Source organism: Pseudopipra pipra, chromosome 4 (assembly GCF_036250125.1).
Source record: "Pseudopipra pipra isolate bDixPip1 chromosome 4, bDixPip1.hap1, whole genome shotgun sequence".
Taxonomy (NCBI): Eukaryota; Metazoa; Chordata; class Aves; order Passeriformes; family Pipridae; genus Pseudopipra; species Pseudopipra pipra.
This window is the reverse complement of record NC_087552.1, coordinates 76,276,055-76,290,027: the sequence shown is the minus strand read 5'-3', so window position 1 is coordinate 76,290,027 and position 13,973 is coordinate 76,276,055. Positions and strand designations below refer to the sequence as shown.

At 63.0% G+C, this 13,973-nt stretch overlaps 2 protein-coding genes across 4 annotated transcripts in view; one reads left to right on the top strand and one right to left on the bottom strand.

Moving 5' to 3' along the window:
* The window catches only part of LOC135413706 (basic proline-rich protein-like), a 29,745-nt gene extending 25,637 nt beyond the window's left edge, over positions 1-4,108 (top strand). For all 3 annotated transcript variants that reach the window (XM_064653707.1, XM_064653708.1, XM_064653709.1), the window contains 2 exons: positions 854-928; positions 3,697-4,108. In XM_064653707.1, coding sequence (XP_064509777.1) covers positions 854-928; positions 3,697-3,904 — 283 coding nt within the window. In that variant the 3' untranslated portion in view covers positions 3,905-4,108. The remainder of the gene's footprint in view (positions 1-853; positions 929-3,696) is intronic.
* Positions 1-13,973, bottom strand: part of LOC135413712 (dedicator of cytokinesis protein 2-like) — a 52,326-nt gene that overhangs the window by 23,453 nt on the left and 14,900 nt on the right. Inside the window, exons 23-28 of the mRNA XM_064653719.1 lie at positions 11,561-11,672; positions 10,730-10,800; positions 10,231-10,337; positions 9,929-10,056; positions 9,425-9,475; positions 7,186-7,281 (exon numbers count right to left, since the gene is read on the bottom strand). Of these exons, the coding sequence (XP_064509789.1) occupies positions 7,186-7,281; positions 9,425-9,475; positions 9,929-10,056; positions 10,231-10,337; positions 10,730-10,800; positions 11,561-11,672 (565 nt within the window). The remainder of the gene's footprint in view (positions 1-7,185; positions 7,282-9,424; positions 9,476-9,928; positions 10,057-10,230; positions 10,338-10,729; positions 10,801-11,560; positions 11,673-13,973) is intronic.

Here is a 13,973-nt window from a genome sequence, read left to right as displayed (position 1 = left end):
GACATGAGGGTGTTCTCTCAGCTGTCCCCCCTTCCACAGCCCTGAGGGGGCAGTGGAGACACAGAGGTGAGGTCCCAAGGGGACCAACAACATTTCACAGGGGCCATTTCTTACAGCTCTGAGAGCAGAGGGAGCCAGGGACCAGCAGGAAGCACCCACCAGCAGTGCTGGGGTGCAGGGGGTCCCCGGCACAGCCCCTGGGATTAGGGTGCCTCAGGGATGGGGTCTGGCACCAGCAGCAGAGACATGGAGGGTGCAGACTCCTCCTGTGGAGCGGCAGGAGGATGTGGCAGCATGAGCTGAGCTTGGGCACGCAGCAGCTTAATCCGAGTCCTGTGCACCTTCCCGGAGGGGGAGGAGGATGCTCTGGTACAAAAGCATCAAGAAGAGATAAATTCCAAGTCTAGCGTGGGCTGGAGATGAGTCTGAAGCACCTCCTGTGCCCATCTGCCAGGGCACTGCCATGTGCCTGTGCTCCAGCACAGACACAGCCCTCCCCCTGTGGCACTGTGTGTGGGGACACGGGTGGTCACCTGGGGGCTGCGGGCGTGGGGACCCCGGGATGAAGATGGGGATGGGAATGGGAGGGCACAGACAGTGGGAAGGGTTTGGGGCTGACTGCTGCTGGGCCCGGCTCTGGTTTGTTCCCATCAGAGAAATCTGGGAAGCTGAGAGGAGCCGTGCTTGGCCTGGCATTAAATGGGATCGTGTGGGAGGAGAGGGACTGGGATCCAGGGAGGAGAGTCCTGGCTCCTGGGGCAGGAGCTCAGAGGCAGATGAGGGGCTGGGGGCAGCGGGGGGCACGGGCAGACCCAGGCCAGGTCTCTGGGCTCATGGCACATCTCTGTCCCAGGCGACACTCGTACCGGACCGGGCAGGACATCGCCAACTGCGGGACCTGCCGGGACTGTGCCTGTATCATCTACAGGTGAGGGCAGCCCTGGCTCCGTGTGCTCCTGGGGTCCTGCTCCCCTGCACCCCCTGACTCCTCTGTGAGGCGAGAGGGGGGTCTGTGAGCCTGCACCCCCTGTCCCGGTGTTGGGGGGCACCATGTACGGAGCACCCTTGGGTGTCACTCGGTCTGGATCTGTCCCTTTATCCCTGTGGGGAGCAGCTCCCGCTCCCAGGAGCAGCAAGGGTGATCTCCATGGAGGAGCAGCAGCTGGAAGGAGGCTGCTCTGGCAGGATGGCAGAGCATTTATCTCCTGTAATGGCAATCTATTGGGGAAGCCTCACCAGCGGCGGGTGCGTGGGCTCACTCGAGCCCAGGCTGCATCCCGCTGTCTCTGTGCCAGCTCCACACAGATGCTGCACATGGATTCCTGCCCCTCGCTGCTGTTTGGGAACACAGGGTCTTTGTCTCTGCTTCCCAGTGCTGGCTTTGGATCGGGGTGTGGAATCCCCATCCTCTGCTGCCCTCTCTCCTCAGAGCCCATTTGGTCTGTGGGGAAAGGCATCTCATGCCCTCCCTGCTCTCTCAGGCCCCATTCCCGAAGGAATTGGGAATTTGCCCAAGCCTTCTGCCCTTCCAGGCACCCCTTTGTGTCCTTCTGGCTGTCCCCTCTGCAGTGTGGGTGGATGGCCAGGTGTGTTCTCCTTTTGCTGTTAATTAGGCTGACTCTGGGCGCTGGGATGGGTGGGGTGTGGTGCACAGAGCTGCTCCCAAGCCCTGCTCTGTGGTGCACGAGTGTGCCACAGCCCTGCTGTGCTTTGTGAGCACTGTGCCCCTTCCCTGGTGCACCCCAGGGCTGGGGGTGCCTGTCTCCAGCCCCCTCGTGCCCCTGTGCACAGTGGTGCTGCCTCAGCGTTCTTGCTCTCCACACTCTTCCTGCACTCCCCTGCTGCAGCTCCTGGGGGCTTCAGCGCTAATTGGGGCTGACGAGCCTGTCTCCACGTGGCATGGCAGTGCCACAGATGTCACACGTGGGGGAGGTGGGTCCCTGGAATGGCCAGGCTCTCGCTGGGGACTCCCCGTGGGCTTTGCTGCTGCCCGTGGGATGAGGAGAGGCTCTGGTGGGACATGGGGTGGGGGAGTAGGGGGAGCACCTTTGGCACCAGACCCCAGGGATGGCCCGTGGTGGGGTCAGATCTGCCTGCCCCTGTCCCACCTCAGGGCAATGCACCAGCTGAGCACCCCCCCAGCGATGCTGACCCTTTCCTGTGTCGGTGCTGGGGAGTCAAGATCCCTCCCTGGGCTGCCCCCTGCTCTGGGGCCACTGGCACCCCTTGCCATTTTTTCCTGGAAATGGCTGAGGACCCTCGTGTCCTCTCAAGGGGAGGTGACAGGAGGTGAAGGGAGGTGTTGGAGTGCCGGGGGGCTCCTGGGGCGCTCCCCGTGTGCTCTGCCACGTGTGTTGCCAGCACACGCCGCAGCACCTCGTTGATCCGATGGGACATGGCTGGTGTGAGGAGACTGACAGGTTTTCCCTGCGAGGGAACATCGTGGCACGTGGCTGCCAGCAGCCAGCCCGCACCACAGGGTGCTGCAGGGACACCGGGGGCTCCGGGGACACTGGGGGCTGGAGGGACATGGGGGGCTGTGGGGACAGCAGGGGCTGCAGAGACAGAGAAGGCTGGAGGGATATCAAGGCCTGCGGGAACACTGGGAGCTGTGGTGATACCAGGGGCGTGAGGACAGCCAGGGCTGGGGGGCACAGCCAGGGCTGGGGGGCACAGCCAGGGCTATGGGGCACAGCCAGGGCTGGGGGGCACAGCAGGGCTGAAGGGACACTGGGGACTGTGGGGACACCGAGGGCTCCAGCACCGCAAGGAAACCTGAGGGCTGTGGTGGGGGGCACAGGCCCCCTCACCCACCCAGACCTGGGGCACCCTAATTCCTGCCACGACAGCCGTGGGACAAGCAGCAGCAGAGCCCTTGCATGCTCATGCCACCTCCTGATGCCGAAGCTGCCCTGGGCCCTGGCCCCAGGGACATGCAGCCCCTCTCCAGGGGACTCATGGCTAACGGGGGTCCCACAGACCCCAGGCTCGCCCCCCCACATCAGCACCAGGCTGGATACCGGGGACGGAGGAGCAGGATGGTGGCAGGTGGGCAGCTGAGGGGGATCCACCCCAAAAGACCCCCCGTGCCACCAAGTCAGGCTGATACAGGTCTGTCCCTCTGGCAGAAGGTGGCCTGGGATGCTCTGGCACAGCCATGAGGTGCCACATGCTGGGCACGGACCCCATGGCTGCAGGAAGGACGGGGTGGCTGTTTGGGAGGGATCTGGGCCCAGACCCCCCCTCACAGCCCCCAGGGGTGAGTGTGGTGGGCAGGGGCTGTCTGAAAGCACATGCAGCAGGACATCCCCTCACAGTGACCCTGGGAAGTCTGGCCATGCCCCTGTACTGCCCCAGAATGCAAGGGGGCTCAGCTCTGGCGGACGTGCCCTCAGCAGATGAGTTCCCTGGGGACTTTTGGGGAGATCTGAGCTCCCCAAGGGCTGTGTTGGGGGACGCTGAGCCCCCCAAGGGCCGTGTTTGGGGTGCCAGGGGCAGGTGGGCAGCAGGGCACAGCTCTGAGGCAAAGGGAGGGCTGTTGCACGCTGGGGGCCGTGGCAGGGGGGGACTGTGGCAGCTGGGGGGCCGTGGCAGGGGGGGACTGTGGCAGCTGGGGGGCCGTGGCGGGTGGCAGACTGTGGAGGCTGGGGTGGCACAGCACATCCCCTCTGACGCCGTGCCCTCGCCCTGGCGCAGCGTGGAGCACGATTTCCGGCAGCAGGAGGGCCGCTTCCAGCGCGTGCTGAGCCACATCGAGGGCACCCCCGGGCCGAGCCCCCCCCCGACGGCCGTGGGGGCAGCGGGCACCACCTCACCGACCAGGCAGGAGCTGTCCCCGGCCCCAAAGCTGCCCGTGAAGTTGGACGTGAAGAAATCGCGGCGCAAATGCTTCTGGTTCCTGTGACCTTCGAGCCTGCAGCGCGGGGGCACCGGCCCAGCACTGACCCCCTGCCCACCTCTCCTCCCTCCCTCCTACGGTGGGGTTTGGGTAGCACCAGCTTTTCTATTTTTGACCATTCCGTTCAAGGCGGGAGCCCGGGTGTGGAGGGGAGCTGTGGCTGTATTTGAGGAGAACTCAATAAATTCCACAGAGACGCTATTTTTGTTACATCCTCTCCCGCCTGTGCTCTTCTGTTCTGGAGGAGGAGGAGGATGAGGAGGGGGCAGCAGCCGTTCCCCTGGACTCCCCTCTACTTGAGGCTCCCCCAGGGCCCCTGGCAGTCCCCACGCCTCCAAGCCTGCCCCGGCTCAAACCAGTGCCTGTCCCTGCACCCTGCAGAGGGGCCTGCTGGCCCCCCCCATTGCTGCCTGCAGGTTAACCAGGAGCACTGAGGGTTTCCATGGGTCAGAGACGCTGGAAAACAGTCTCTGTGGGACCCCGGCCTGGAGAGGAGGATTTTGTCTCCAAAATCCCTGTGTGGAAGGGTGGGCTGGGCGGGGGTCCCATGGGTAGGGAAGAGGTGCTGATGACAGGGAAACAGGAATGAGCAGCTCAAATATTCCAGCCTCTCTGGGGCTGCCACGAGAGGGGAAGCTCGGTGTTGGTTTAACAAGGGGCAGGGAGCAGTGGTGGGTGTCTGACATATCCCAAAAATGCAGCAGTCAGTGCTCCCCATGCTGTGCTGATTCCTGACCACCCTCCACCACTGTGGAGCCACTGGTGAGAGCTCCTCAAAGCCCAGGGCACCTGGGTGCCCACCTCAGCATCTGGGAGCCTGCCAGGGCCTGCCACCTCAGTGTAGCAGGAGCAGTCATGGCTTTCCCAGTGGGGCCACTGCCCTTGGGGAAGGGGACATCTCCTGGTCTCCTCCAAAAGTACCGGGCACCCCTGGCCTTGGAAGCAGCTGCTGCAGCCACAGAGGGGAGTGGAGGGTGGGCAGGTTTGGCACCGCTCTCCAGTTGGTGCCCACACCGCAGCACCCCAAAGCAGGAGATGCACATGTGCAGGAGATGGCCCGGTGTCAAACCCCATCCCTGGTGCTGGGGACCCCCTTTGTACTCAGGGGGCTGCAGCCAGGACAGTGACCCTGAGGTGCAACTCCCTTCTTGCCCAGCAGCAACAGGATGGACGGGCGCTGTCGTGGTGTGGGCACATGCATCTCCAGTCCCCCTGGCCCTTCCCAGCCACTGGAGCTGCTGGGGCAGCATGGGCTGACGGTCTGGGATCCCTGACTGAGGGCAGGGGCTGTGGCAGCGGCACAGGAACCATGGATGGTGCTGGGAGAGCTGCCAGACGGCACCTGAGGAGCCCCGAGTGAGCGGCGGGAGCGCGGCACAGCCAAAGGACCCGTCCCTGCAGCCCCCCATCACCCCTCACCCCATCACTGCTCGGCACAGCCTCCACGGTGCTTTTGGCTCTGGCTGCCCCAGGCCTTGGGTCACACAGCCCGGGAACGAGGGTGGAAAGCAGGGTGGAAGCCAGTGAGACCCTGTGTGTGCCTCCTGCCTGAGCCACGGCTGCATCACACCCCGGTGCCGAGACCTGGGCACGGCACAGCCGAGATCTGGGCACGGCACAGTTGAGATCTGGGCACGGCACAGCTGAGATCTGGGCACGGCACAGCTGAGATCTGGGCACGGCACAGCCGAGATCCAGGCACGGCACAGCTGAGATCTGGGCACGGCACAGCTGAGATCTGGGCACAGCACAGCCGAGATCTGGGCACGGCACAGCCGAGATCTGGGCACAGCACAGCCGAGATCCGGGCACGGCACAGCTGAGATCTGGGCACGGCACAGCCGAGATCCGGGCACGGCACAGTTGAGATCTGGGCACGGCACAGCTGAGATCTGGGCACGGCACAGCTGAGATCCGGGCACGGCACAGCTGAGATCTGGGCACGGCACAGCTGAGATCCGGGCACGGCACAGCTGAGATCTGGGCACGGCACAGCCGAGATCTGGGCACGGCACAGCTGAGATCTGGGCACGGCACAGCTGAGATCCGGGCACGGCACAGCTGAGATCCGGGCACGGCACAGCTGAGATCTGGGCACGGCACAGCTGAGATCCAGGCACAGCACAGCCGAGATCTGGGCACGGCACAGCTGAGATCTGGGCACGGCACAGCTGAGATCTGGGCACGGCACAGCTGAGATCCGGGCACGGCACAGCCGAGATCCGGGCACGGCACAGCTGAGATCTGGGCATGGCACAGCTGAGATCTGGGCATGGCACAGCTGAGATCTGGGCACAGCACAGCCGAGATCTGGGCACGGCACAGCCGAGATCTGGGCACGGCACAGCTGAGATCCGGGCATGGCACAGCTGAGATCTGGGCATGGCACAGCTGAGATCTGGGCACAGCACAGCCGAGATCTGGGCACGGCACAGCCGAGATCTGGGCACGGCACAGCTGAGATCCAGGCACGGCACAGCCGAGATCTGGGCACGGCACAGCTGAGATCTGGGCATGGCACAGCCGAGATCCGGGCACGGCACAGCTGAGATCTGGGCACAGCCCTGGTGGCAGAGCTGCCGCTCTGGATGCCCACACCTCCCCTGGCACAGTACGGAGCGTGGCACGGCACAGCACGGCAATTCCCTTCTCTGGGCCCCCAAACACAGGCTCTGCACACCCCCCGTGACGCAGCACAGCGCCTGGCTCTGTCACCACTCTCCATCGGAGCTCCTGAGCCCCACTGGCCCCAGCTCTGTCCCCTCCCTCCCATCACTCCCGGCAGGGCTGCTCCATGTGCTCTGACCTGCTTCCCCTCCCATGTGTCCTGGCACATTCCTCACACGTGTTCTTGGCGTGTAAACTGTGATGGTTCACCAGGTCCATTACTTGTTTTCCAGGGAATGCAGCCCAAACCCCTCATTGCTTCCAAAATGGGCTTCCTGCACCTCTGACCCCTGACCACTCTTCCCAATGCCCCTGCTGCTCCAGCCCTGCTTCTGTCACAGCTCTGGTTTCCTCCTTTGTCCTGCTGTGGTACACCCCCCTACATCCAGCCCCAGCCCAACACACCCTGCTGCAGCCCTGCTCCCAGCACGGCTCCTGCTTTCCCCTGCATTCCACTGGGCACGTCCCTGGCATCCAGCCCCATCCCACTGGGTACCACTGGCAGAGCCAGCAAGGAGCAGTGCTGGTCACCTGCACCAGATCCCCAAACCAGCAACACCTCGTTCCTGTCCCACACGGCCCAAAGGGAAGTGGTGTGGCCACGGCGCAGTGGGACTCACCCTCAGTGGGTTCTCCCGGTCCAGGACGATCACCCTGCGAGTGACTGTGTGCAGCAGCCGCTCCAGGATCACCTGGATGTGCTTCTTCACCCACACCTGCAAGGTAAGAGGTGTCAGGGCCATGCCAGGGCATGTCCCACCTGCAGGGCACATCCCACCTGCAGGGCACATCCCAGCTATGGGGCACATCCCAGCTATGGGGCACATCCCAGCTGTGGGACACATCCCAGCTATGGGGCACATCCCAGCTATGGGGCACATCCCAGCTGTGGGACACATCCCAGCTATGGGGCACATCCCACCTGCAGGGCACATCCCAGCTGCAGGGCACATCCCAGCTGCGGGGCACATCCCAGCTGTGGGGCACATCCCAGCTGCAGGACACATCCCAGCTGTGGGACACATCCCAGCTGTGGGGCACATCCCAGCTGCAGGACACATCCCAGCTATGGGGCACATCCCAGCTATGGGGCACATCCCAGCTGCGGGGCACATCCCAGCTGTGGGGCACATCCCAGCTGCAGGACACATCCCAGCTGTGGGGCACATCCCAGCTGCAGGACACATCCCAGCTATGGGGCACATCCCAGCTATGGGGCACATCCCAGCTGCGGGGCACATCCCAGCTGTGGGGCACATCCCAGCTGCAGGACACATCCCAGCTGTGGGGCACATCCCAGCTGCAGGACACATCCCAGCTATGGGGCACATCCCAGCTATGGGGCACATCCCAGCTGCGGGGCACATCCCAGCTGTGGGACACATCCCAGCTGTGGGGCACATCCCAGCTGCAGGGCACATCCCAGCTATGGGGCACATCCCAGCTGTGGGACACATCCCAGCTGTGGGGCACATCCCAGCTGTGGGGCACATCCCAGCTGTGGGACACATCCCAGCTATGGGGCACATCCCAGCTGTGGGACACATCCCAGCTGCGGGGCACATCCCAGCTGTGGGACACATCCCAGCTGTGGGGCACATCCCAGCTGTGGGGCACATCCCACCTGCAGGGCACATCCCAGCTGTGGGGTACATCCCACCTGCAGGGCACATCCCAGCTGTGGGGCACATCCCAGCTGTGGGACACATCCCAGCTATGGGGCACATCCCAGCTGTGGGACACATCCCAGCTGCGGGGCACATCCCAGCTGTGGGACACATCCCAGCTGTGGGGCACATCCCAGCTGCAGGGCACATCCCAGCTGTGGGGCACAGCACGGCACAGCAGAGCTCATTTGATCCCCATGCAAAGGCTGGTGGCATCAGGGTGGCAAGATGGGAACGGGGCCTGATCCGGGGTTGGAGTCAGAGCACAGCAATGTGCTCTGGTGTAAACACAGGACTCGGGATCTCTGTGCAGCTCAGCCCCACACACCTCCTGGCAAAGTGGCCACCTGGCTGGGGACACTGGGAACAGCTGGGGACACTGGGAACAGCTGGGGACACTGGGAACAGCTGGGGACACTGGGAGTCACATGGGAGTCACAGGGATGGCCACATTGGCACTGAGCAGGCAAAGGTGGGTTCAGCTCACACGGGGTTGAAGCGAGTGCAGAATCCTCCCCTGAGAGAGTCCCACCACCCTCTTCATAAAGGCTATTTTAGATTTGAAAGTTAAGCCCCAAATGAGACATTTCACCACAATTTCTGAGCTTTCCCTCCCACTCCTTGGCTTCCCAGTGCCGTGGGGGTCAAACAGCCACCACGCCCTCCCAGGACACGGTGCAAATGTTCACCTCAGTTCCCACAACACCAGTCACTGCGCTTCAGCTGTGAGATCTGTGTGATCTCCCAGGGGTCCCTAAAGGGACTCCAGAGCACAGAGCAGCCGGGAAGGACAGGATCAGAGGAAGGGTCCTGCGAGCACTGAGCCCTGCACGTTCCCAAAGTGCTGGGAATGGCACTGCCAGAAGTAACCACACGATGTCCCATCACCCGACCCGGCTGTAGGAGGGCTGGGCCGGCAGGCAGGGACAATGATGGGCTCACCAGGGGCAGGGACACGGCCGATGTGGCTGCAGGAAGGCAGGGATGGACGGCAGCCCCAGGAAGCACAGGGAGAGGAGGACAGCTGCCAAAATCTGGGCATGCAGAGACATTCCCCACCCGGGGGGACTCAGGTGACCGCGCAGGGTTTGTCACCACAGCCAGATGCAGACAAGCCCTTCCCAAAGGCTCAGGGTCACCTGGGCCCTTCCTGCCATCAGCCACATGCTGAGGCTGCAGGAGGGACACTCACCAGCTCCACGTCCCCGCGGCCCTTGTCCCGTGCTCGCAGCTCCTCCGCCCTCTGCAATCACAGCGCCCCGGGAGCCAGACTGAGACCCTGCAGGGACGGCCCCGGCCCGCCCAGCCCACCCTGGATGGGCCACATTTGGGTGGGCAGGCACCCACATCTTCCTCCCTGCCCTCACCTCCTCCCTGGCCTCACCTTCCCCCCTGTCTTGCCTTTCTCCCAGCTCTGCAGAGCCAGCAATGTCCCCCCACCCTCAGGTCAGTGCAGTCCCTGAGCTTGGCAGCCCCTTCCTGACTCATGGGAATGGAGGGAAACCCACTAGAGACTCGCTGAGGTGGAAACCAGCAGGTTTTTGCCCCATCCTGGGCAGGTTCCTGCTGGGGTGGCAGCACCCACAGTCCCCTGTATGACTACAGTCAGCTCCGACTATATCGTGGCCAGGAATTTGTGCTTAACCCCATTCAGAGGGATTTGGTCAGGTCACCGGCCAGACAATTCCTGAGTTACCTTCTGGGCCTGGTACAGCACCTCCAGGATGCTGCTGAGCAGCTCGATGCAGGCGTCCTCCTCCTCACCCGCCTGGATCAGCTCCTGCAGGATGGGCAGGGCCGCCTGCAGCACCAGTTCCCGGCACTCTGAGGGGGAGAGGGGGCACAGAGATGAGGCAACTGCCCCCCCTCTGTGGAGACACCACAGGCATGGGCCAGAGGAGGTGTGCCTGTGCAGGGAATTGTCCCCATTCTGTGCCACAGCCCGCAGGTGAGCTCAGCAAGGGCTGTGTCACCAGGACCCCTCGTGCCCCCTCTCACCGTGGGACTGGAAGACTCTGCTGCTGGCGATGTGGGTCAGGGACTGCAACTTCTGCTTCAGCAGGCGCTGGGGGGGCAGGTTCCCCACGAAGTCCCGCAGCACAGCCCTGCCGTTGGGACAGCGCTTAACCCCAGACCCCCGGGTTCTGCTCAGGATGGGGCTGCTGGGCGGGGGGAGCCCCTCGATGGGGCACAGCCATGTGGGGCAGGATGGTCCCAGAGGGCAGCCACAGGCAGTGCAGGCACCCAGCATACAAACCCCACCTTAATTCCCAAAACACACCCAGCTGGGGCTCAGCCCCTGCCCCAGCACAGGCAGCTGCTAAAACTGAGCAGACCCCTCCCATTTTTGGACTGGGAAGGGCATCAGGAGACCCAGACCCCTCCACTGCCCTCATTCAGCTCTGGGTCGGACACGGGGACAGAGGGGGCTGTGGCAGGTGCTGAGCATGACACAGGGCTGGGAATGGGGGGGACAGGACAGGGACAGGGACCCTACCCCAGTGCAGAGGAGTCAAAGATCCCAAACACGTCCTCGAGAATGGAGGGCAGGTACTTGAGGGCTGCTCCCTGCAAAGAGACCCGAGAGCTGCCAGTGCTGACCCGGCACCGAGAGGCGACACGGGCAGGGCACCCACGGCCCCACTTCCCAGCCATCGCACGTGAGGGGGGCTGTGGCCACAGGGGTTCAGGCAGGGATGGGACAAAACAGTCTTAAAGTCCCTTCCAACCCAAACCATTCCCTGATTCTGTGATTCTACAAGATCGGAGCATCGATCCATGTTCAGATGGGAGAGGGGATAAGGAGCCCCTCTGCTCCATGGGGGTGACTGTCCTGTTGGCCTTCAAACTCCTTTTTTTTCCAGTTAGATCAGTTTATATGGGATTATCCAAGAATGTCATGACGTAGGTAGGCATAGGAGCTGTCCCAGGGCTACCACACGTCCCCATCTGCAGATGGGGTCCCCACCCTGCAGAGCCTCTCTCCAGCTGGGAGACCACGGGTGCAGAGTGTGGTCCCACTGCCGCTGTCACAGCACCCCTGACCCATCGCCCACACCAGCTCTGCTCCCTTCAGCCTCATGTGCCAGCCTCGTCCTGGCTGCAGGGAACAGGGCCAGACCAGCTCCGGGATGGGGATAAACCCCAGGAGTCCTCCCCAGACCCCCTTCCCAGCCAGGGTCACCCTGACATGGGCACAGCCAGTGTCACCCTGATGTGGGCACAGCCAGTGTCACCCCAGCACAGGCACAGACAGCACCTGGCCCGGGCACCCTCCATCCCCCCACACAGCAGAGCTGAGCCCTCCCAGCACCTCCCAACACCGTACCTGGGAGAGCAGGGTGGGACCCTCCAGCGGGGACTCCATCAGCTGGTTCAGGGCAAGGAAGAAGCGCTGCAAGGAGCGCTGGAACTGGGCCGTCTCCTGCCCCCCGTAGAGCCTGCAATGGCCAGATCACTGCTGTCACAGCACTGCCACCCTGCTGCCTTCCCCAGCACCACCTGCCTCTGCTCGGGGGTCACCTGCCATCCCAGTTAATCACACTCTTCCATGAACATTTGCCATGGCTGGATCCAGTGGTGAGCCCTGGCACAGCCACTGTGTTGGCACAGTCACTGCTCCAGTACAGCCACAGTCCTGGCACAACCACTGCCCCAGTACAGCCTCAGACCCACTCACATGAACACTTTATTTTTTGGACAAGCCTAATTTCTGTGATTTCGCACCCCAAATCCCTCTCGGAGGAGGTTGGCACTGTCCCACTTGAGCAGGAGCCTCCTGAGCCCTCCCCCCCCTGCCCTCCATGACCTGCAGGACCAGAGCAAACCAAATGGGGGGAGTTCAGCTGTGGAATGTGCAAAACTGCAGGAAAACTGCCGAGCTACAAAGCAGAGGTGCGATCACAGGAATTAAATCACTGCAACAGGCTGTGTTTGAGGTAATTCCCCCATCACTGACACCAAGCACAGTCAGCTACGTGGCAGGAGTAATTATCCAGCCACCAGCTATGTAGGGAAATCTGGGAATTATGGAATAGTTTGGGTCGGAAGGGACCTCAAAACTCATCCAGTCCCACCCCCTGGCATGGGCAGGGACACCTTCCACCAGACCAGGCTGATCCAAGCCCTGTCCAGTCTGGCCTCAAAATCCACATGGACTGCAACAAATCCATGCTGACCACGATTCCCTCAGGAAGGGTCAGGGAGGTTCCTGGGAAGGGATGTCCTGGGAAGGGATGTCCTGCCCAGGAACTCCCGCAGCCCAGGTCACAGTGAGAGCACAGCAGTTGTGATGACCTTTGGAGACCCAGCAATGTCCCCGTGGGAGAGGGCTGGGGGGATACTCAGCAGCTGTGGGGTCCCTGGCTGGGAGCTGGGGCAAGGGGCCGGTCCTTCCAGGGGCACTGGGGGGCAGAGCCCATGGGTGGGGCTGGCAGAGCCCATAGCACTGCTGGAGGTGGGGTCTGCTGCAGGAACCAGGGGCTGTGCGAGGCAGGGCGAGGGGCCTGTGAGCTGCAGGAGGCTGTGGAGGGGTGACACCAGCTCACCCTGCTGACAGCAGAGCAGGGTGAGCCCTGCAGGGACGGCAGGTACTGTGCAGGAAAAGCTTTGCTGCCCTCAGTGGTGGCCCAAAAGCAGAAGCAGCCGGAGGAACCAGCAGGGAGGAAGCAGCAAGTGGGAGACCATGTCACGACAGCACCGTCACCCCACTGCCCACAGCTCCCTCCACACGGGTGCTGGGGGGACCTGAGGGGACATGGAGTGTCCCAAGGTGGAACATGGGGCTTGATCGTCCTCACAGCCCCCTGGGCTCCTCGCAGGAGCTGTGGGTGCTGCTCGTCCAGCTCCAGTGGCAGCACACGCAATCCCAGCCCCGGCAATCTGCAGCGACTGACTCCAATCACAACCCAACTCCTGTCGATTACAGACTGTACAAATTGCAGTACGTTCAGAGCACTTAGAGGATCTGAGGACCCCGTGTAATTGCGTGTGGAGATCGCTGAGATAAAGGGAAACTGAATAAAATGGCTAAATGTCCTCAGGGATGTTTCTGTTCCAGGCAAACTCATTCACGGGGCTGTTTGCAAATGCGCCACGTAATTAATTTCTTATGCCAGGAGCTCGGTAAGCCAGGAATCTGCTCTGTGTCCTCACACAGGAGGGAAAAGCAGGTGTGATGCTGGAGCACCCCAGAGCCCTGGAGCCATGGATGGTGCCCTGGGAAGGGCAGGCAGGGGAGGTGGAGAGGACAGGCAGGGCTCAAGGCAGCTCACACGGCGAGGACAGAGCGGGGCAGAGTGAGGTGTGAGGGCTCCTGGGGTGCCGGGACCCCGACACAGCTCCTCACTGCCAGTGGGGTTCAGAGCACCATCGGGGACCCTGACACAGCTCCTCACTGCCAGTGGGGTTCAGAGCACCATCGGGGACCCCGACACAGCTCCTCACTGCCAGTGGGGTTCAGAGCACCATCGGGGACCCTGACACAGCTCCTCACTGCCAGTGGGGTTCAGAGCACCATCGGGGACCCTGACACAGCTCCTCACTGCCAGTGGGGTTCAGAGCACCACTGGGGACCCCGACACAGCTCCTCACTGCCAGGGGGGTTCAGAGCACCTTCGGGGACCCCGACACAGCTCCTCACTGCCAGGGGGTTCAGAGTATCTTCGGGGACCCCAACACAGCTCCTCACTGCCAGTGGGGTTCAGAGCACCATCGGGGACCCCAACACATCCCAGGCTTGG